The 21781-nt window shown below is 52.9% G+C and overlaps 1 protein-coding gene across 1 annotated transcript; it reads left to right on the top strand.

Annotated features, from left to right (window-relative positions):
* Positions 1-1425: 1425 nt before the first annotated feature.
* Positions 1426-21434, top strand: CTC1 (CST telomere replication complex component 1). The gene is made up of 23 exons (XM_036094547.2): positions 1426-1730; positions 4950-5113; positions 9844-10081; positions 10224-10435; positions 10768-10915; positions 13384-13668; positions 13776-13904; positions 14405-14637; positions 14759-14936; positions 15028-15228; positions 15729-15855; positions 16407-16521; positions 16659-16983; positions 17089-17178; positions 17418-17611; positions 18667-18755; positions 18853-19027; positions 19309-19386; positions 19828-19972; positions 20067-20131; positions 20381-20546; positions 20677-20803; positions 20964-21434. The coding sequence occupies exons 1-23, from the start codon at positions 1698-1700 to the stop codon at positions 21101-21103; spliced, it is 3657 nt and encodes a 1218-aa protein (XP_035950440.2). The 5' UTR covers positions 1426-1697; the 3' UTR covers positions 21104-21434.
* Positions 21435-21781: the final 347 nt, after the last annotated feature.

The following is a 21781-nucleotide window of genomic DNA, read 5'->3' as shown; positions in this document are numbered from 1 at the left end:
GAAGCTGCTATAAGTTTAAAATAACTTAAAAACTCCCCTTTACCTTATTTTTTTTTAAAGATTTTTATTTATTTTTTGACAGAGAGAGAGACAGCGAGAGAAGGAACACAAGCAGGGGGAGTGGGAGAGGGAGAGGCAGGCCTCCCTGCCGAGCAAGGAGCCCGATGTGGGGCTCGATTCCAGGACCCTGGGATCATGACCTGAGCCGAAGGGAGATGCTAAATGACTGAGCCACCCAGGTGCCCAACCTTATTTTATATTTAAACAAATTTTAAAGTATAGTTGACATATAATACCGTATTAATTTCAAGTGAACAGCATTGTGAGCCAACAATTATATACATTATGAAAGACCCACCACGATAAGTGTAGTTGCCATGTGTCACCACACACACTTATTACAATATTATTGACCGTATTCCCTATGCTGTACTTTTCATCCCTGTGGCTTATAACTGGAAGTTTGTATCTTTTAATCCCCTTCACCTCCTTCACCTCTCTCCCCATCCCCCTCAATTTACCTTTTTAGATTTTTTTTTTAAGATTTATATTTATTTATTTATTTGAGAGAGAGTGAGTGAGAGAGAGAGAGAGAGCATGAGGGGGGTTTGGGGCAGAAGGAGAAGAAGCTCTCTGCTGAGCAGGGTGCCCAACGTGGGGCTCAATCCTGGAACTCCAGGATCATGACCTGAGCCACAGGCAGATGCCCAACCGACTGAGCCACCCAGGCGCCCCTACTTTACCTTTTTAATCTCCTGTCTTCCCCTCCCACCGCACTGACTTCCTTGCATTTCTTTTCACCATAGCGCCTTTGTGCTTGTGGTTGCCCCCATCCATCCTTTCTCTTTGGTCGCCATCATCTGAATCCTTCATCTCTTCCAATTCTTTACTATAATGTCGCCTTTACAGTAAAGCCTTCTGCATACAAAAGGGTCACACTACCCCCTGCCTTCTCTCTCAATAGTACCTATTACTAACTGTCAACACTTTTTTTTTTAACTGTCAGTCTCTGTGTCCTAGGATGCAAGCTTCATGACAGCAGGTATTTTTATCTCTGTTCACTGCTGTATCTCCAGAACCTGGAACAGTGCCTGGCACAGAGTTGCGTGAATTCTGTTCACTCACTGCCAACTAAGCCAAGGAATGATTAGTTGGTTGACCGAATCAGAAAGAGCAAGAGGCTTTCATTAGCTGATCCACAAACATTTCGCAACAAGCTCTGTTCTAGGTACCAGACTACAAAGATAAATAGGATAAACAGGATGGCGCTTCCAGGTACTCATGGTCTAGCGGGGAAATAAACAGTTACAGCAAGGAGTCAAGGCCAGAACACAAGCATGAATGCCGCGCTCGGGTCGCGTTGAGGAGGCACGTCTCTGCGCTTGGCAACATCAGGGAGACGGAACGATGCTTAGGAGCGACCAACCAGGCCGGCTGCGTTCGAGCTCCGGGGCCGCCCCCGCTCCCCTTCCCGTGCCAGGGCCGCCACACAGGAAGTCATCCCGGAAGGAAGCGGCAGAGCGGGAGTCTGGGGGCGGCCGCCGTACCTGCGCACTGAGGGCCTGAGGACGCGGGTGGGAGGGGCCGGAGGCGCAGCCGCCGCCGCGCCCACCGATGACGTCACCCAGCGGCCTTCCCGTGAGCCCTGGCGCGGCGGCTGTTCGCGGGCTCTCCCAGGGCGTAGCCTCGGGCGCATCATGGAGGCCGACCCGGCTCCGGCTCCCGACTCCGTGAGTGCGCTTCTCCGTCCCTCGTACCCCTGTTTCCTTCTGGTCCTGTTCCCTCCACCTTGCTTCTCAGCCTCCCTGCCTTCGCTGGGCGGGGAGCTGCGAGGCTGTTCGTCCTTCCACCGTCGCGGGTTCTGCGAACGCATTTGTTGGCGCCTGCCGCGCCAGCTGTGGGGCTTAGACACGTCTCCGCCCCCTCTCCGGGCTCCCAGCCGGGTGGGAAGCCGCGGGCGGGCTAATGGCGAACGGTGGGGCCCCTGACGCAGCTGGGGGGAAAGGGGTAACGGGAAGCAAGGAAAGCGTCTGAGACCCGAAGTGCATGTACGGGTTCTCCAGGCAGAAAAGTGCTGGAAGAGGTTTGTAGGCGGAGGCAAAAGCACGTTCAAAGGCAAGAGCGAGAACAGGTATCTTTCGAAAACCCAAGTTCAGTTGGTGGTGGTGGAGGGGTGACGGCTGACAGTCTCGGGCGTCTTGCTAAACAGCGACTTTAACCTGAGGCTAATTGGGAGTTCCTGAGGGGTTTTAAGCAGAAGAGCGATCGGATGAGATTTGAGATTTCGTTTCCTGAGGTAGCAGTGTAGAGAGTACCAGTTAGAGGGCTGTGATTGGAAAGCAGTGAGAGAGGATGGTGACCTCGACCACGGCAGCAGTGTTGAGGTTCCAGAAGTGAAAACAGTAAAAAATATATATATATTGAGAAAGTAGAATCTAAAGGACTTGGGTACGGAATGGAAGGCGTTATAGGAGGACTGCGGGTTTCAGGGTAGAATTACTTGGTTGAGATTGCTGTTTGCTGATGGTGAACGTTGGAAGAGGAGTGGGTTTTTTGTTTTTTTTAAGGTCATTGTTGGGATGTGTGGTGCCTGTAGGTTGGCCAGGTGGAGAATCTGGTAGGCAGGTGGAGGTAACGAGAGAGATCTCAACTAAAGTAGCCTCTATGGATGGCTAGTAAGGACATCCAATGGCAGAGGTCACCGAGGGGAAAATGTATAGTGTTCTCAAACTTCAGTTTATATTAGTATGATCTGGGGAGTTTATTTAAAACACAGACTGCTGGGGGCATCTGGGTGGCTCAGTGGGTTAAGCATCTGCCTTCAGCTCAGGTCATGATCTTGGGGTCCTGGGATCGAGCCCCACATCTGGCTCCCTGTTCAGTGGGGAGTCTGCTTCTCCCTCTCTCTCGCCACCCCACTGCTTGTGCTCTCTCTCACTCTCTCTCTCAAATAAATAAATAGAAAATCTTTTTTTAAAAAAATTAAATAAAATACAGACTCCTGGAGCGCCTGGGTGGCCCAGTCAGTTAAGCATCCCACTCTTGGTTTCGGCTCAGGTCATGATCTCACGGTCCTGGGATCAAGCCCCAAGTCGGGCTCTGTGTCAGCTGTGGGTCTGCCTGAGATTCTCTCCCTGTCCCTGTGCCCCTCCCCCTGCTTGTGCACGTGCTCACTCTCTAAATAAATAAATAAATCTTTAAAGTTCAGATTCCTGGGTCCCCCACTCCTGCCAGGATTCTGTTTCAGTAGATGAGATCCATGAATTCACATTTTTAACAAAATTTAGGGGCTTCTGAGGCAGTGGCACAACTTTGAAAAACAGTAGTATTCCATGTGCCAAGTGGTGGACAGGCCCTCAGGAGCTAGAGAGGAAGACAAAAAGTATGAGTCTGGGTGAGGCGCTCGTTGTGTTGCTGAGGCAGTGCTGAGTGATGATGTGGTCCAGTTTTTTTTTTTTAAGATTTTATTTTTAAGTAATCTCTACACCCAACGTGGGGCTTGAACTCACAACCCTGAGATCAAGAGTCGTGTGCTCTACCGACTGAGCCAGCCAGGTGCTCTGATCTAGTCCAGTTTTGACAGCCGTGACCACGGGTGACAGTGTTTGGCTAAGGTGGAGTAAAGGTGAAGTTCAGCGGTAGAGCTATTCCCAAGGACACTGAAGTCAATAGAACCTGAAGACAGGTCCCTCGAGCTGCTAATGATTGAGTGATTGTGGAGGATTGACCAGAAGGCTAATAGAAGGGCATTGGAGGAACAGGGATAGAGCTGTAATGGTTTAGCGTTATCACTGGGGATCAAGAAGGATAAAGGTCGTACCCCTCAGCACTGTTGAACGCTGTCAGGATTTTATTATTCTTTTAAAGATTATTTATTTATTTATGTATACGAGAGAGAGAGGGATAGAGCGCATGTGCCATGACGGGGTGGGGGGTTGGGTGGGTGACAGAGGGAGAGGGAAAGAGAGTCTCAGGCTGACACGGGGGTTGGGGGGGGACTCGATCTCAGGACCCTGAGATCAGGACCTGAGCCAAAACCAAGAGTCGGACGCTTAACCAACTGAGCCACCCAGGTGCCCCTGTCAGAATTTTAAAATAAAGCAGCCCAACGTTGGAAGTAGGCCAAGCTGGTCCCCTTCTCTAGAACTAACTATAGAAAGGCAACTATGTGTCCAGACTGTGTGGTAAGTATACAAAGGTGGCTCATGTCCTGCTTAAGAAGTCTGCATCTCAGCCGAAAAGACAGAAAACAAATCTGGTGGGATTGCACCTTGCATTGATTTAGCTCATGGGAATGTATATACTTGAGTAGAAAAAGAAATGATTAAAAGTTGTACTTCACCTATGTCCTTTTTACATAGTGTTTGTAATTACGCATATTTACATTTATATATACATGTTACTATGTAGTATTGTATCCTATTTATGAGCAACTTAAAGGATTTTTTCCAGGAGTGATTTTGACTATTTTTCAACTTGTTGGCCTTAGAACCACATCCCACGTAAGATGGGACACCACAATACTGTACACGATGATCATTGCTCTCTGTAGAATTATGTGCATGGTGCTGTGGGAGCTCCAGGAAGGGAGCAGCATTCTGCCTGGGATGGTCAGAGAAGGGTTCCCAGGGCGATGTATATTCCAGTTGAGCATGTTAAGCACTGGTACGGGTCTGTTGGAGAAAGAGGTAGGACCACCCACACAGTTCCAGCGGTGCAGCGGGTCATTGCACGGTACTTAGAGGAGAAACAGGTGAGACCAAAGCCGGAGGGCCAGCGGTCTGAGGAGGGACCGGACTAAGGCTTCTAAGATTTCCTCCAAGTTATAAACTCCAGTACTTGTTTAATTACATGCCCTCCGAATTTCTTTTTCTATTACTTTATTCCCAAAATTTCATTGGTGGGCAGGATGGTTAGGAAGATGTTTTAACTAGTTTCCCTTTCCTCAGGAGCAAGTCTGGCTTGAGGCTGCCCAGACCTTCATCCGAGAGACCCTGTGTCCGGCTGGCAGCGAGCCCGATGTCCAGTTGACTCAGTCAGTGATTGACTGTGTGAAGACCACCTGGTTGTCCCAGGGAAAGAACCAAGGTTTTCCCCTGCCCCTCAGCTACAGGTAAGGAGAGGAGGGGTTCAGAAGGGGGTTAACTTTGGGACTAAAAAAGAAGGACCTAGAGTTAACCAGGGGGAAACGAGAAGCATGAGGGGAAACATGCTCAGGGGAGGAAAACGTGCTTGAACACAACCCCCTCTGCCAGGCTTCTCCATCCTCCATCAAGCTGCTTTCTTTTTCTGGTGGCTCTCCTAAATTGGCTGAAGTCAAGTTAGGGACAAGGAGAAGAGGGAGGAAGGTGGGGGAAGATGGAAAATTCGTAAAAAGAACTCTCAGGGTGGAGAGAGAGGCCAATGTTCTTTTGGGTGTGTGAGGAAACTAAGGCACCGAGTTAAGACACCAGCAAGTGCAGATAGTTGTGTTTAAGACAGGAGTTTAAAGTCTTCTGAAGGTGTTGCGTTTTTTGTTTTTAACAACACTTCCGTTTCTGAAACTGTTCAAAGCAGTGTTAATAAAGTACCACAAGAAAAGGATTCCATGGCCAAATAAGTTTGCGAGACACTGCATATGATATGATAAGCTTCTCTAGGAAAGTCACAAGGCTCATTAACGTATTAAAGGCTCAGAAAGTCCTGTGGAAAGAACCCCGTTTACCTCCTCGTAGAAGTAACCATGACTTCAAATGTGGGTGTATTTGTTTTAAGTTTTTATTTTTATTTTTTATTATTATCTTTTTTTAGGGAGGGAGAGGGAGGGCAGGGAGGGGCAGAGGGAGAGGGAGAGAGAATCCTTAGCAGGCTCCATGACCCGAGCCAAAATTAAGAGTCCATGCTTGGGACACCTGGGTGGCTCAGTCCGTGAAACGTCTGCCTTCGGCTCAGGTCATGTTCCCGGGGTCCTGGGATCGAGCCCCGCATCAGGCTCCCTGCTCAGCGGGGAGTCTGCTTCTCTCTCTGCCTGCTGCTCCCCCTGCTTGTGCCGTCTCTCTCTCTCTGACAAATAAATAAATAAAATCTTAAAAAAAAAAGTTGATGCTTAACTGACTGAGCCACCCAGGTGCCCCTTAAGTTTTTATTTTAATTCTAGTTAGTTAACACATAGTGTTTTGGCTTAACATTTTAATTTTATTTATTTTTTCTTTTCAAATATTTATTTAAATTCTAGTTAGTTAACAGGCCGTGCAATGTTGGTTTCAGGAGTAGAATTCAGTGATTCATCACTTGCATACAACACCCAGTACTCACCACAACAAATGCCCTCCTTAATCCCCATCCCTAAGCTCGCCCATCCCACGCCTGCCTCTATCACCCCTGCCTCTATTTCTGCCTCTATCACCCCTCAGTTTGTTCTCTATTGTTAAGGGTCTCTTATGGTTTATTTCCCTCTCTCTTTTTTTCCCCCCTTCCCATACATTCATCTGTTTTCTTTCTTAAATTCCACATATGAGTGAGATCATATGGTACTTGTCTTTCTCTGACTTATTTCACTTAGCATAATATACTCCAGCTCCATCCAGGTCATTGCAAATGGCAAGATTTCATTCTTTTTGATGGCTGAGTCATATTCCATTGTGTGTGTGTGTGTGTGTGTGTGTGTGTGTGTGTGTACGTACACACACACCATCTCTTTATCCATTCATCTGTCGATGGACATCTGGGCTCTCTCCGCAGTTTGGCTATTGTTGATAATACCGCTATAAACATTGGGTGGCAGGTGCCCCTTTGAATTTGTATTTTTGTATCCTTTGGGTAAATACCTAGTATACTTGCTGAGTCCTAGAGTAGTTACCTTGAATATGGGGTATATTAGTCCCTTATCTTTATATTTTTATTGCACGTGCATCCATTTCTAAGCCGTGTACTGTAGAGTTTTGTTTACCTTTTGACTTTCTATAAATAGCACCGTATCTTATATATAATCTCTGCAGTTTGCTTTTTGTGCTTCACCTGCTCCTGAGATTTACTCCTGTCAAGAGCTCTAGCTCATTTATTTCAACTGCTGTGTGGCATTCTGTGAGTGTACTGTCACCGTTTATCCTCTAAAAAACAAAAAAGGCACAAGTCTGTTTAGCTTTGCTTAATTAGGCATTTCCCAGCCTGGCGCGAGCATAGGATACTTTTTCCCTGGACTTAAAAACCGCTTCTGGCAGTGTGGCGTCCGCTAAGCCCCTCAGTCCGTCTCCATCAGTAAAGGCAAGGGATCTTTGGTGAGAAGACAGCTTAATTGTATTCTGTGTTATCCAAAACATCATTTTCAAAATCCTATACTTTTCTCATCTGAGGACGTTGTTATAAACCAATGGTAACTAAAAATGCTGCTCCACCAGACTGTGAACCAACTCAACTGCTGCCTTCATTGCAAAAGTGAAAGCCCTCCAAATTCAGTAGTGTGCTTACTGACCCTGTGCGTAGTCCATACTCAGTGCTCAGCTCGTAAAGACCTTAACATTTGCCATATTTGCTCCAGGTCTTTTTTTATAAGGAATGAAACGTTACAGGTTTAGTGGAGTCTCCTCTGTGCTCTCTCCTGATCCAGTTGGTGGTTCTCTCCCCTTGTCTGGCAGCACCCAGTGTCCCGATGAGCCCGCACATGCCGTTCCAACAGGCAGACATGTGCCAAAGGACACATGGGGCCATGTACATCTATGTCCTGAACCATTCCCAAATCTGCTGTTTATCTTGTTGCAAAAATGGTTTTTGTGTGTATTTGATGGGTAGTAAATGATATCTTATTTTAATCCCAAAGTAATTTCTCAGGAGACACTTACCTGGGGGCTCTTTTCTTTTCCTCCTGTAATTCTTCTCAGTCTACTCCACTGGCTTTAGGTTTTCCTTCGTTTCCTACAGTCCTTGTCCACGTCTGTAACTATATTATGGTTAAATACATTGTTTACGTAAACGCAGAAACAGATCTCATTAGAAAACTGTCCTGTTAACATGGGACAGAGAGCTACCTATCAGTTAGTCTTGGTCGAAGAAGTTGTGATTGCTGTGAAGCTTCGTGCAGTGGGGTTCGAGTCTCCCACAGGTGACTGAGTATGTGCCTAGTGGCCTCCATGATCACAGTCTAATCAAAGAAAGATCCAGATCTCTCAAGATTCTGGCATTACTGGGATAGGGGAAAAGTGGTAAGTTGGAAACTGTCAGGAAAGGTTCCTAAAAGGAAGCTTTTTAAAGTTTCTCGTTCTTCAAGATAAACGTAAACGAGATGGCATGATGTGTTGAAGTGAGGAGTCTGTCAAGAATGGTGGGCAAGGCTGGGATAGGAATTATTCCTCGGGTGTGAAGATTTTACTCTTACGTGTTTCCCGTCTTCTTCGTGGAGCGCCTGCCATGTGCCAGGCCCTGTGCTAGGCATGGAAAGTTGGAGATCAGTGACAAATGGAAGGATTCGAGGTTCTCACCTTCAGTTTCCTGACCTAGACCCTGAAGAATCTGGGGCAAGTGACCCATGTCCTTACTGTTTTGTCCGGAAGGTGCCTAGGGGAAAGAAACCGCTATCTCCAGCTTTGTCCTGGGCCTTTAGAAAAGTAAAGAAGCACAGGGAAAGAACATGGACTTTTGAGTGAGACCCCCTGGCTTTGCCACCCACACCATTGTGTACCTGACCTCTCCAAGTTTCCTTGGTGGTGGTGGTTACAGGGTTTTTGTGTTTTTTTAAGATTTTATTTATTATTTATTTGATAGAGACAGTGAGAGAGAGAACACAAGCAGGGGCAGAGGGAGAGGGAGAAGCAGCCTTCCCGCTGAGCAGGGAGCCCGATGCAGGGCTCAATCCCAGGACCCCGGGATCATGAGCCGAGCCGAAGGCAGACCCTTAACACCTGAGCCACCCAGGCACCCCATTTGCAGGGGTTTTTGGTGAAGCTTCAGCGCATTACTGAGCACGAACGGTCCCCGTATAGTGTGGGCATAGCAGGGACTCAACACATGCTAGTCACCATTTTTGCCTTTTATATTGTCCAAAGCCTTTGGGGAAAGAATGAAACAGATGTGGAAGGGGAGTGCGCCACTCAGGATAGTGTTCCCAGCTGTTAGTGCTCTCACGGGGGTGGTGTTCATGAGTATAATGAGGAGGGTAAGTTGTGACGCTTCATACCTTTATTCTTTCTCTTCTGCTCGGAAGACCGTGAGAAGGCGCGTGTGTGGAATAATGGGATTACAGATGTGAATCCGTCACAACTTCGATAAATTCGCTGTTCACATTCTGAGTGCCGCACCTCGTCCTTGATAGTGACGAGCAGTGTTGAGACACTTGCCTGGAGAATGGCTGATTTCAAGCATCTTTTGAGATTTGGGAGCTCTAGATACGGACTCCCACCTCAGCCTCTGCTTCCCCGCCGGTCTCGAGTTCTGTGATATCGCAGACTAGGAAGGAAGCCTGGCTGGGGCCACTGAGGTTGGGCCATTGGCACATGCCCCAGCAGCCCCATCGGGGTTCTCTGGAGCTGAGAGCCGAGGTGCTGTCAGAGGAGCCACGCTCATCCCCCTAGGCTGCTGGTGCACTCCTTCGTTTCTCTGGGTCCTCTCTGTGGCACCGTCTTGTTCAAAGTGTCACTCAGCACTGACTTTCCTCCTCCCGTCCTTAGGTACTCCCCAGTCCTCGGGCCCAGACCTCATCCTCATTTCCTTAGGCTCTGAGCCCTGAAGTTCTTGCCGTTCAGTCAAACTCCTCTCTTAGTCTGTGGTTTCCATTGGCCTTTCCTTGGGATCTTGGGGGACTTGTTGGGGTTGAGGGTAGTTTCCTAGGCTTGGATGCAGCTTTGCAGGACCTCTGCTCCGTTTCCTCTGCAGCTTTGTCTCAGTACAGGACCTCAAGACCCACCAGAACCTGCCATGCTGCAGCCTCCTGTCCTGGAGCTCTAGTGCGTACCAGGCTTGGGCCCAAGAGGCTGGACCAAATGGGACCCCCCTACCCCGGGAACGGCTCTTACTCTTAGGGACACTCACAGACCTGTTGGGGGACTTGGAACAAGAGTGCAGGAAAGGAGACCTCTATGTGAAAGATAACACTGGTGTCCTGACCTGTGAGGTGAGTAGGAAGGCGGAGGTCAGGTGTCTCAGAGCCTCACAAGGATGGTCTAGGGAGCGAGGCAGTTAAGTCTCTAAGGGAAAAAAGGAGGGTGGGTGGGATGCTAGGGTCCGGGTTAACCCTTGCTCTTGGTCTTTTCTAGCTCATAGATCTGGACCTGTCTTGGTTGGGCCATCTCTTCCTGTTCCCCAATTGGAGTTACCTCCCTCCTGCCAGGTGGAATTCTTCAGGGGAAGGACACTTGGAGCTCTTGAGTGCCCCAGTGCCAGTGTGCCCCTCGACCACTAGTCCTGGTCCTCCCACCCCTCTCCCTGTTCTCTACCCAGAGACTGCTTCCCGCCTGCTCAGACACAGGTAATCCTTCCCTGTCTCCGGGAGGATGGAGCGAGGTGAAACGGGGAGGAGGGAGGGAAAGGTCCTGAGAGCAGTCCGGGGTGGGGGCGGCGGGGGGAGTGTTCCCACCTGAGTCAGGGCAATGATGCGGCCTCCCCCGGATGTTGAGTGCGAGTCTTCAAGGGAAGTTTGCCTTATCCAAGGTCAGGAAGAGTTTGAAGGACATCTTTGGAATAACAGCTTTGGGCTAGGGAAATTTTAAATTACTGCTAGGTTATTTACAGCAGAAGGGAAGGCATTTTTGGGGGGAAAAGAAATAAAAATGCCTCTTCCCTCTCATCTTCCTTCCTTAGAGGCAAGCTCAGAGGCGTGCAGCCAAACCTGGCTGGGAAGCTGGTTCGATTGAGCGCTCTGGTGAGGAGTCAGAAGAAAGCTCACTTTGTCCTGTCTCTCGGTGGCGGCTCTTCCCCAGCCGGCAGCCACGTGTCCATTGTCGTGCAGGTGAGGATTGGGGTCAGTTCGGGGTCGTGGAGGTGCGCAGGAGCTGTCAGGACTCTTGGCAGCAAAGATGAGCATCAGAGCAGGGGCCAGCTTAGGGGGGAAGGGGCGCTGTTTGCTGGGACATCGCTGTTGCTGGAGGGCTGCAGGTAGCATCACTCCCGCACGCAGGAAGGAGGGGACACACTTTTCTGCTGTGCGCTTCGTGTGCATAGACAACTGTCGTATCCTGTGTGACTATTTCAAAACCTGTCGGAATCACTTGTTTTTCCCGTGCATTAGCAGGATGACCACGAAAATTATCCAGCTCGGCACCATTAAGGCATCGAGTATGTGCACTTTTTTTTTTTTTTTTGGCCAGGTGCACTTTTTAAAACATTTGGTACTTAATTATTTACTCTCTTTCTACATCAACTGGTACGATTTTAGAATCATTAATTTTTTTTACACTATTATCTAATGACTTACATAATTATCTGAATAATGTTTCAAAGGCATTCAAAACAAAAGATAAAAAGGCTCTCTCAGATGCATATCAAAAAGGGGAACTCTGACATTTATTAGCACTGTTAGAATTCTTGTGTCGTATGCGTCATAAGCTTGAGTGACAGTGATTAGCGGGTACAGGAACGGAAAATGGTAAAACTAAAAATGCTTAGGAGCTGCCCCAATTTCTGGTCTTGTTTCTCCTCCCAGCCTAGAGAGGAGCTTCTGTATTTTCTTTATGTTAGACTGTGTCACGTCTCCTCGAGCCCAGTGGGAATGCTGCTCCGGGCGGAGCTGGCTCGGGGGAGAAGTGACCTTGCTGTGTTTGTAGGCTGCTGCAGACGTATTGGACACACATTGTCACCCTAGATGAGTCCAGGGAGTCTCTTCTGTGAGGGAGGAGCTGAGATCATCATCTCTTGAAAATGAAGGACTGGACTCTGAAAAGAGGGAAAAAGGCTCAGAGTAACTGCCTTGCTAGGCAGTCAGGGATGAGAGGCTGCTGCTGAGCAGTGACCGTGGCCCTGCTGGAGGGGGCTTGGCGCTGGAGTGACGGGGGTCTGACCTCCGCAGGTAGGGCTCTTGTCTTCGAAGAGGAGCGGAGGACACGGAGCGGTGGCGACCCGCTGCAGTGGCCTCGGGGCGCAGGGGGCCCAGACGGGCAGGACTCAGGGTCCGCGTTCGGATGCTGGCATTCCGACAGGAAGGGAAGGGGTGTCTGAATACAGGCGGCAGGGCCGCGATGCCGGCGGTCCTGCTGAGGGCAGAGGGCAGAGGGCAGTGCGGACGAGCAGAAGCACCGCTCCGCGCGGGCCGCCTCCCAGACTCAGACCACCGGTGACCCTGGCCGTGCACCAGCAGGCGCCGTCAGGCAGGGCTCAGCAGCACAGTGACGAGGGGTGGCGGCCCAGGTCTGATGGCGGTACTCACCTGCTTCTAGGGTAGAAGTGGAGGTCTGTGAGGCTCGAGTGTCCTGAGTCAGCAGGTTCGCCCTTGCGAACGGCAGCGTGCTGCGTGGGGCCTGTGGGAGGAGCATGCCCCGGGCGGTTGTTAGGTTTGGGAACTGTCTTTCTTCTCCTCGTGTTTAAATTTCTCAACAAGCACCTTCTGCAGTCCCTCTGACACCCTGCTGTCCGCGGTGGTTTTTTTTCCGTACTTCGGGCAGTTCTCATTTTCCTGTAAAATCAAGTCTTCAGCAGGTCATTGCTGGGTTTTCCCCTACTCTTGGCTCTCCCATCCTGTGTCCTGCGTCTCCCAGGAACGCTCCCTCTCCATCCCAGCCAATGTTCTCACTGCCTCGCTCATCCTGAGCTCTGAACGCTTTTATGTTGCTGCCTCCTGCTGGAGTCGCCCCTCCCTCCCCCTCTTCTCCAGTTTGGCAAAGCAGAGACGTGCCCTTCAGGACCCTCTGTGGGCTCCACTTCTTCCACTGGGTCTTCCCGCTCATTCCCACCCGCCCTGACCTGTCTGGCCCCGAAACCTTGCCCACTGTGTGTGGTTTTTGGTACTCGATCGTATATGGTTCCACATCGTTACTTGAGTTTGCGTCTGTGTTCCCCAGTGGGTTGAGATGTGTTGGGAGAGAGGGACCAGTCTGTTGTGATTCCTTCACGTCTGTCCCAATACTGAGTACATACATACCCTGTACCTATAGGTTAAATAAATGAAGGTAGTTTGTGTGTTACGGGGGGGGATGGGGAAATGCAAAAGCCATGGAGTCTTGGGTGGAATGTTTCTGTATTTTGGAGGAAGTTTTAGGGATGGTTTGCATCTTGAGGGAGGGATTGGGAAAACCTGGCATCTCCCGTGAGAGGGAGGCAATCCAGGAGGTTAAGATTGAATTGTCAGAGCGCAGGGAGAGGCCAGGCAGAGCTCAGGAGGGGCGGGTCGCTGAGGTCAGATCGTGATGGGGGGAGACTCTGGCAGAGGGGCGGTGTCGTGGCAAGTATCTCATGTGCCGTGTTGCCTGCCCCCGCACAAGCCAGATCCCTGCCCAGCTGGTGTGGCACCGAGCCCTTTGGCCTGGTAGGTCCTATGTGCTGACAGCGCTGCGAGTAGTCAGGATCCGCGGGCACTGCTACCGCGTGTGGACGACCAGCCCCTCCTCCCACCTGCTGCCACTGAAACCAGAATGCGTGCGAGAGCTGGAACTGGAGCTGGATGGGCCCCTCCTGGAGGCTGATCCCGCACCACTCCCCGTGCCCAGCAGCTCCCAAGACGGGGACAGGGAACCTGCTCTTGTCCGCCACTCGACACTCTTATCCTACACGGTGAGCAAGACAGAGGGATCCGAGAGGGCGGGGCAGGGGGGGCAGGAAATGCGGGACTCCAGAGAGGGTGGGAAGAGGGACCACCTGGACCTTTGGCCTCTCCGCAGGGCAAGGTCACTGGCGTGCTGAGTCAGCCGGCCGGCCTGTACGAGGTGGATGGGCAGCTGGCGCTCTGCCTCGCCTACCAGCAGCTCCAGAGCCTCAGGAAGGTGGTGCGGCCTGGAGTCTCCCTGGAGGTACGGGTGGCGGCGGCCCTCTAGGCAGTTTCTCCTCCCTCTCTGGGCTGGTACTCAGCAGCAGCAGCAGGGCAGAAACTTGTACGGCAGAGATGTGAAAGAACACGTGTGTGTCGGAGGGTGGAGGTTGCACACTTGTGCCAGGAATGATTTGGACAGGAGCTCAGATCAGGAAGGAGGAGAGGCTGAGGCACCGGGAGCGTCTCCTTTATGGAGGGGCTTCCAACTGGAGGGGGAGAGGCCGGAGCCGAATCTCACGTGTGGGGCCAGCAGCCTGGTGAGTAGCGGCCCCTCACCCCCAGGAGCCTCCCGGCCTGCAGCAAAGCCGAGGGGAGCGCGTGGGAGGTGAAGGCTTCCCACGGCGGGAGCGCGTTGTGCAGAAATGCTGTGTATGGGAGAAACGGTGGTTCTTGGGCGCCGGGACTCCGCAGTAACTCTGCCAGCTTTCACTGAGCTGAGGGCTTCACCCCAGCTTTCTCATTTTTTCTGCTTTTCTCCAGCTCCAGGATGTTCACCTCCTGCAGTCGGTGGGTGGAGGGACAAGAAGGCCAGTGCTCGCCCCCTGTCTCCATGGCGCCATTCTCCTTCGGGGCTTCTCTTGTCAGAAGCCCGAGACTCAGTCTTTCTACCAGGCCCAGGGGGCCTCCCTGTTTGAGCAGCTGGTATGGGAACGCCAGTTGGGCCTTCCCCTGTACCTGTGGGCTACCAGGGCGCTGGAGGAACTGGCCTGCAAGTGAGGAGGACGGGGGGCTGGGCCGGGCGTGGAGGGCTGGTGGGGCTAGTGGCCAGGGGCGCAAGATCCTGCAAGAGCCATCCCCCTTGGGGGGCCTCGAGCGCTTCTCTTCCTGGCCCAGGCTATGTCCCCACATGCTGAGACACCACCAGCTCCTGCAGCACTCGTCTCCGGGGAGCCCCAGCCCGGGACTGCAGCTCCTGGCTCCCGTCCTGGATGTTCTGGCTCCACCGGGCAGCACGCGTCGGAATGCACACAAGGAGATCCTCGAGGAGCCACATCACTGTCCCCTGCAGAAGGTGCAAGCATGTGTGGGAAGCATGGGTGGCCGAGCTCATGCCGTGGGGGACCTGCGGCCACACACTCTGATTTCTCTTCCTTGCCCCACAGTACACGCGGCTGCAGACGCCCTGTTCTTTTCCTACTCTGACCACCCTGAAAGAGGAGGGGCGGTGCAGGGCCTGGGCCGCCTTTGACCCTAAGAGCCTCCTGCCCCTCCCAGAGTCTTCACATCTGACCAGTTGTCAGCTCAATCAGCGTGTGTCCTGGTCCTGGCTCTCTCTGCTGCCCGCCACCTCACACCCAGCCCAGGTAGGTGGGGTGCCGGCGGCGCGCAGGCCTCCTCTCCTGGCCGCCCTCACTGCCGCTCCCATCGTCCTTCCCTGTCCCCGTGGCTGCACCAGCCTCTAACCAGACCATTCCGCCTCTTCTCGCCCTATCCGTTTTCTCCGCGGCAGATGGAAAGTGGGGTACGGCCTCACTTGGCTTCCAGAGCTGTCTTGTGCTAAATCCTTTTCTGGTTCCTCCCAGAGCACATAAGATAAAATGCAAAGTCCTTGCAGTACCCTGTGAGGTCCCGTACTGGCTCCTAGTTCTAACCTCAGTACACTTTCTCCCCCACCACTAAACGTGTGAACGCATGGGTGTTCTTTTCATATCTGTCTTCGCCGCTCCAGCGTAAGTCCTTTGAGGTCGGAGACTGGATCTTTTGTCCACTCTGTAGCTAACATTTAACATGGCATCTGACACAGAGTGGTCGCTGAGTATTTGTTGAACAAATATTCGATACCTTGTTCTTCGTCTTCCTGCAGATTTTAATTGGGGTTCTGGCGGCTTCGTCTCATAAAGGCTGTCTGCAGCTTCGGGACAAAAGTGGTTCCCTCCCCTGCCTAATCCTGGCCAAGCACTCTCAGCCCATCACTGACTCCCGGTTCATAGGTTTGGAGTTCAGAAGTGGAGAGAAGGGGGCGGATGGGGACGGTCTCAGAACAGTAGGATTGGGGAGGAGGCACCTGCTGGGATGTTCTTGAGATGCTGAAGTGGCCTGTGTTGATCTGCAAGTTTTGGGACAAGTCTGGGACCCCGGTGTTGGCAGAGCAAAGGAGCGAGGGTTTCTCTAGCCAGAACTCCAACCCCGAACATTCATTTCTCCCACCATAGCTTCGGACGTGCACACCAGCAGGACACTTCTAAGTTTGGGCTTACTGAGCCGTACTGACGGGGTTTCCTGTACAGGAAAGTTTCTTAGATCGAGGAACAGGTGTTTTAGGATTTGTGAGAAAGTGGAACTGAGCCTTGCCGCCTGGGAGGCCGGGGCAGGATTGGACTTGTGGCTGGGATGGTTTCTCCCTTGGAGATACCATCCCTTTGAGGCGGGGCTCAGGTCTGGGCCTTCACCTCATGTTAGGGGAGCAGCTCAGGCCTGGGACAGGCAGGGAGACCTGCAGGGTGGTCTCCTCTTGCCAAACTAGAAAACTTTCTCTCTCCAGGCTGCTTGGTACGGACAGAGAAGTTCCAGTTGGTCATAGAGCGGAATGTCAGAAGCAACTTCCCTTCCTATAAGGAGCTGAACATGACAGGCTTCATCCAGAAGCAGCAGGCCAGGTTGGCTCCCTGGGGTCGTGGCCACACCCTGAGTCTCTGAGGGGTCGGGCAGGGCCTTCTGCCGGTGGTGGAACGCGGGGCCCACGACGCCCAGTGCGCACATTGCTAAGAAACCTACTCCTTGTCTCTCCCAACAGAGTTTATATCCAGTTCTTCCTGGACGATGCCCTGATCCTGCCTGTGCCCAGACCCCTGCTTCACTCAGCCACCTCTGTCACACCTCAGGCAGAGCCCACCCTCCCCGATGGTCCCCACGTAGAACAGAGCCGACTGTTCTTGCTGTCCCACAAGGAGGCACTGATGAAGAGGAACTTTTGTGTCCCCCCAGGGGCTAATCCAGAGGTGCCCAAGCCCATCCTCAGTTTCCACGTATCGGGGAGCTGGCTTGGGGGCACCCAGAGGAAGGAGGGGACTGCATGGGGCCCACCTGAGCCCAAAGGAGATGAGAACAAGGATCAGAAGGTAAACTGGGACTGCAGGGACCTAGGGCCTGACATCCTGTGCCCTTAGCTCCTGTCTGGGACCCCAGCACCTGCCTCCCTCTATCCCTCCCTCCCTCCCTCCCAGGTTCACTTAATTTTCCGTGGCCCCTCAGTCCGCTGGTTCGAGTTCCTGCACCCAGGTTATGTGTACCGACTCGTGGCTCCTGGCCCTCCTGTGAGTACCCCACTTGGTCCCTCATTCACTCCGCCCCAGAAAGCTTTTTTGGCTTAGGGACCGGAGAGGGAGTGCCAGTGCCTGGCTACTGTCTAGGTCTCCTGGAAGAAGGGCGGATTTAGATCAAATGCAAGGCTCTCTCACCAGCCTCCGGGAAGAAAACAAAACCGATCCTAGTGTTTTGTGAACTGCCTCTGGAGCAGGACGTACTCAGAGGGTTGTCTTCCTGTTCCCTGCAGACCCCGCTGCTGTTCGAGCAGGGCGGGCCATCCTGCATCCCACAGCGTCCCCTGGAGTTGGCTGGCTGTGCGTCCTGCCTCAGCGTGCAGGACGAGTGGACTCTGGAACTCGAGAGCGGCGCGGACTCGCCGGCTGTGCCAGACACCAGCAAGGCCCTGCCTAAGACCTCGCTGGACGACCTGCTCGGTGGCAAGTAAATGTCCACCAGCTTCTGCAGCTCCCGTGGCCACGCTCTCCTGCCGGTCTGGGGCTTGGTGAATAGCCTGGTCCCCCGCACGGCGCATGTGTCTTTGACGGGACTCAGCTTCTAGAGGAGTGATGTCCCCGTGACCGGGAAGCTGGGTTTCATGCCTGAGTTTCTCCCTAGCGCCTTAGCGTTCGCTAAAGATCGTGAGCGAGCTTCCTCACAGTTAAGGAAAAGTTGTAGCAATGAAAGGAAATCTAAGAAGGAAAAATAAAAAAGGAACAAAGCTGGAAGCTCTAGGGCAGGGCCTTCCTCTTCAGTGTGAGCAGCGCTGGCTTCAGGAACACCTGTTCTGTCCTTCCGGGGCAGCTGCTGGTGCAGACGATGAAGCCACAGATTTCCCCCGGGGTTTAAGGGGAAAAACAAAAATCCCTATTGGATTGTATGTGTAATTGTGTAATTTGTACAAACCGGTCTCTAGTAGAAAGGATCGTTTCCAAGGACCCACAATTGGCAGGCGTGGGCACGAGCGCCAGCATATAAAGCTGCCGGGGGTGGGCCATCTGAGCTCCTTAGGCGCGCACGCAAACGCAGCTTTAACATCTGCCGTACTTCCTGGTAAGGCCTCTGCTTACGGTGTCGTCTAGGTCCTGAGTGAGCTGCCACAGCTCTTTTTTTCCCATAAGCCCTGTTACTTTTTTTTTCTTTTTAAGATTTATTTACTTAGAGCGGGCGTGCGCCACGAGCAGGGCAAGGGGCAGAGGGAGAGAGAGAATCTCAAGCCGCCTCCCCGCTGAGCCCGGAGCCCACTGTGGGGCTCCGTCTCAGGACCCTGAGATCACAACCTGAGCCAAAAATTGAGAGTGGGACGCTTAAAGTGACTGCACCACCCAGGCGCCTGCCCTGGTCCTTTTAGTGCGTGACTTGACCCAGGGCAAGGCTTTTTTAGGACCTTATAGATGATGTTCTAGCGTTTACTTTAGCTGCTTTTCTTGTCCTCAGACTCCTCTCCAATCTCTGCTTTCTCATGCCCCTGTTACCACTGTATTTCTGTGATCCTCCAGCTTCACCGATACCCTGGTGTCTTTCTCAGCTGAGATTTTGTCACGGACCTTGTGTGAGCCATTCCCAGCCCCTTTCTGGGCAAAGCCTGGTAATGACACCTCCTTTGGGGGGAGAGGGGTGAAGTCGAGTGATGGGACTCTGGGGTCCTGGCAGATGCCCTTGACCCCTCCCCTTGGCTTCTGCAGGTGGCACTCGGACCTCAAGAGCGTCCGTGAAGCTGACCGTGGCCGTAGAGGCTGCCGACTGCCTGTCCCGCCCGCACTTAGACATCTATATCAAAGAGCCACACTTGCCTCCCCCACTAGGACTCCTCCCGGGAGCCCGAGTCTACTTCGGCCAGCTGGAGAAGAAGATGTCCAGGTGAAGATCTGCGAGGCTGCTTGGCCTCCCCCCCCCCCCCCCCCCCCCCCCCCCGCTGCAGCACCTTCTCTTTGACGTGACTTCGCCGTGTAGTCTGTGTGTATGCCCTCTGCCCTCACGAGACACTCCACACCGCCCCTTCCCTCATGCTTCCCTCTGCTTAGGCCACAGCGCAGCCCGCCGGTGGGGGTGGGGGGGGGTCTAACTTGTGATCTGGTATCAGCTCCTGGCTCAAATTGACTTCTTTCCTTTCCTCTTCACTCTGCCGCCTGCACCTGCAGATTCCACAATGTTTACTGTTGTTTCCGGCCATCCACTTACCTGCAGGTCCTGAGTTTCCCCCCCGAGACCACAATCAGGTCAGTGCCCCAGGCCCTGCTCCCCAGACTTCACAGCCTTGCATCCGCATCCTACACGTGGTCCCGGCTCTGGGAGTTTTGCCGTAACTAGTGTTCTCCACTCCTAGTAGAACATGTTGAGTCAGAAGGATTTACTCTGCCCCAAATAAAAATGCCTGATGCTAATTATTTTACCCAGAAAGATGTAGTGTTTTAGGCTTTTCAGCCTGGTGTTGAAGGCTTTCAGTCTAAAATGCAGATCTCTTTCTGGGCTACCATCTTGGTTCAAGCCTGGGAAATAATGGATGGTGAGAGGTCAGGATTCAGAATGAGCCGTGAGGCTTCTGGGAGAGTACAGTACCCTCTCCCGTCCCCATCCCGGTGCCTGCCCAGTCCTTCCAGACACAGCCCGCTTTCAGAATGCTGTCGGCTATTCCTTGACTCCGGTCTCTCTCTCTCTAGTGCTCCGCTGCCCCACATCTTCCTGGCTGAACTTCTGCAGGGTGGCCGGGCCCCCTTCCAGGCCAGTGCCTCTTGCCATATTGTTTCTGTCTTCAGCCTTCAGCTCCTGTGGGTGTGTGCTCACTGTACCAGTCTCTGCCCCCAGGTATGAGAGGGGACAGGCTGAGTGGGGTGCAGGGTGCCAGGTGGGTGGGTGTGAGGGGACTCAGCATTTTTCCAACCCCCTCTCTCCACCCCAGGGAAGGTGTACTCGTCAGGGCTCCACCTGTCCCACGCAGACCTCTGTAAGCCAGGCCAGCATCAGGTGAGAGCACAAGGTGGGCACCCGTTGCGCCACGTATTTCCCTGTCACGTGACTTGCTCTGTCTGCCGGCCCGTTGTTGGCATAATTCCTGGCTTGTGCGAATGGCTTCGGAAGTCGTTGAGGGTGAATGGGTTAAAGTCAAATGAGTTACGGCGGGAAGTGGTGAGGAGGGAGGCACGTTGGGGCCACCCGGCCACCCGGGGTCTGCCGTGGGAGTTTCTGTTTCTCCGTGGCCCCTCCTTCCCCCAGGCTCCTGGTGGAGGATGGGACTGCCGAAGCTGTGGTGACCTGTAAGAATCATCATGTGGCAACAGCACTAGGGCTGTGTCCCAGTGAGTGGACCTCCCTCCTAGAGTCTGTCCGAGGGCCGGGGAAAGTGGCCTTGCAATTTACAGGTCCTGGAGCCCAGCCTGAGGTGAGACGTGGCTGGGAGGTGGGGGCTCGAAACCCAGATTCCCTAGGGTTTGGTAGAGGGTTTAAGAATCTGAGTTCTGAAGAAAAAAGAGAAAAAGGAATTCTGATTAATCCTCAGTTTCCCCTTCTAGTCTTCAGCCAAGGTGGATGAGCCCTTGACCCTCTTTCTCCGGACACTGTGTACCAGCTTTTCTGTCCTCCGCCCTGTTGTGCTTTCTTTTGAGCTTGAGAGGAAACTCTCCATGGTCACCCCGTTAGGTACAAGAGAGGGAGGGGGTACATGGGTAGAGGGGTCCTGGAAGGAGGAGGGACGTGCGATCGATCGATGGGAGGGTGCTGGGAGTTGGGGAGGAGAGTGGTGGGTGGGGGCGACAAACCACAAGCCTAGGACAGCCGGTTTCCTCTCCTCCGGTCTCAGAGCCTCCTCGGCTACAGCGGTTCCAGTGCGGGGAGCTGACTCTTCTGACTCGTGTGAATCCCAAGATCCGACTGTCCTGCCTTTCTATCCAGGAGCCCAAGCACCCCAGCTCCCTGGGAGCCTTTTCTTTGTCCTGCTGACCTAGAGGGCAGTGGGGGCCTGCTGGAAGCCTTGAGGCCCCAGGCCCATCATCTCCTCCCCTCTCGTTGTACCCTTACCTGTTCTGTGATGGCACCAGGACCCCAGGTCCCCGAATTCACAAACTGCTCCCCTTCTGTGATGTGTCCTTCCCGTTCTGGTGCCAGCCTGCCTGGAAGTTGTTGAAATGGGCAGATGACAGAGCTGTTGATATTCCCTCTCTGGTTGGGGTCAAGGCATTGGCCCCAAGAGGGGGCCCTGCGTGCGTGGGTTCTGCCTTTGGCGGGTATTTGTGGCAGGCCCCTTGGCCCGCAATAAAGCTCTGGTGGTTTATCTCGCTTGTGCTTCTCTCTGGGTCCTAGGCGTCCTGACCTCCTGGCGGCCAGCCCATCACTTAGCTCTTGTTTGTTGCTAGAGCCAAATTCAGTTTGGAGAGGGGCTTCTGGTCGGCCAATGATACCAAGAGTCAGGCCTTGAAGGGAGGAAATTGGGGAGTGGAGGGCAGGGTAGACAACATGGCCAGATGGTGTCAGTCAGCAAGGCTGGGCCCCGGGGAAGTCCAACGTGCCAGCCTGGGGTGTCGGGAAGAAGAACCGGACGGGTATGGGGGAGGGGAGCACCAAGCACTAGGAGGGGCCTGGGCGGAAGCCAGGGCGCATGTGCCGGGGACCCCGAGTCAG

The sequence above is a fragment of the Halichoerus grypus genome, chromosome 2, assembly GCF_964656455.1.
Source record: "Halichoerus grypus chromosome 2, mHalGry1.hap1.1, whole genome shotgun sequence".
NCBI lineage: Eukaryota > Metazoa > Chordata > Mammalia > Carnivora > Phocidae > Halichoerus > Halichoerus grypus.
Note: the sequence above shows the minus strand (reverse complement) of the source record. Positions and strands in the feature narration are given on the sequence as shown.

Excerpts from the sequence above, each read along its gene's own strand:
- CTC1 (XM_036094547.2), top strand. The coding sequence starts at position 1,698 with ATGGAGGCCGACCCGGCTCCGGCTCCCGACTCC. Across the intron at positions 16,984-17,088 it reads ATGAGAACAAGGATCAGAAG|GTTCACTTAATTTTCCGTGG; the intron begins GTAAACTGGGAC and ends CCTCCCTCCCAG. Across the intron at positions 20,132-20,380 it reads GTAAGCCAGGCCAGCATCAG|GCTCCTGGTGGAGGATGGGA; the intron begins GTGAGAGCACAA and ends TCCTTCCCCCAG.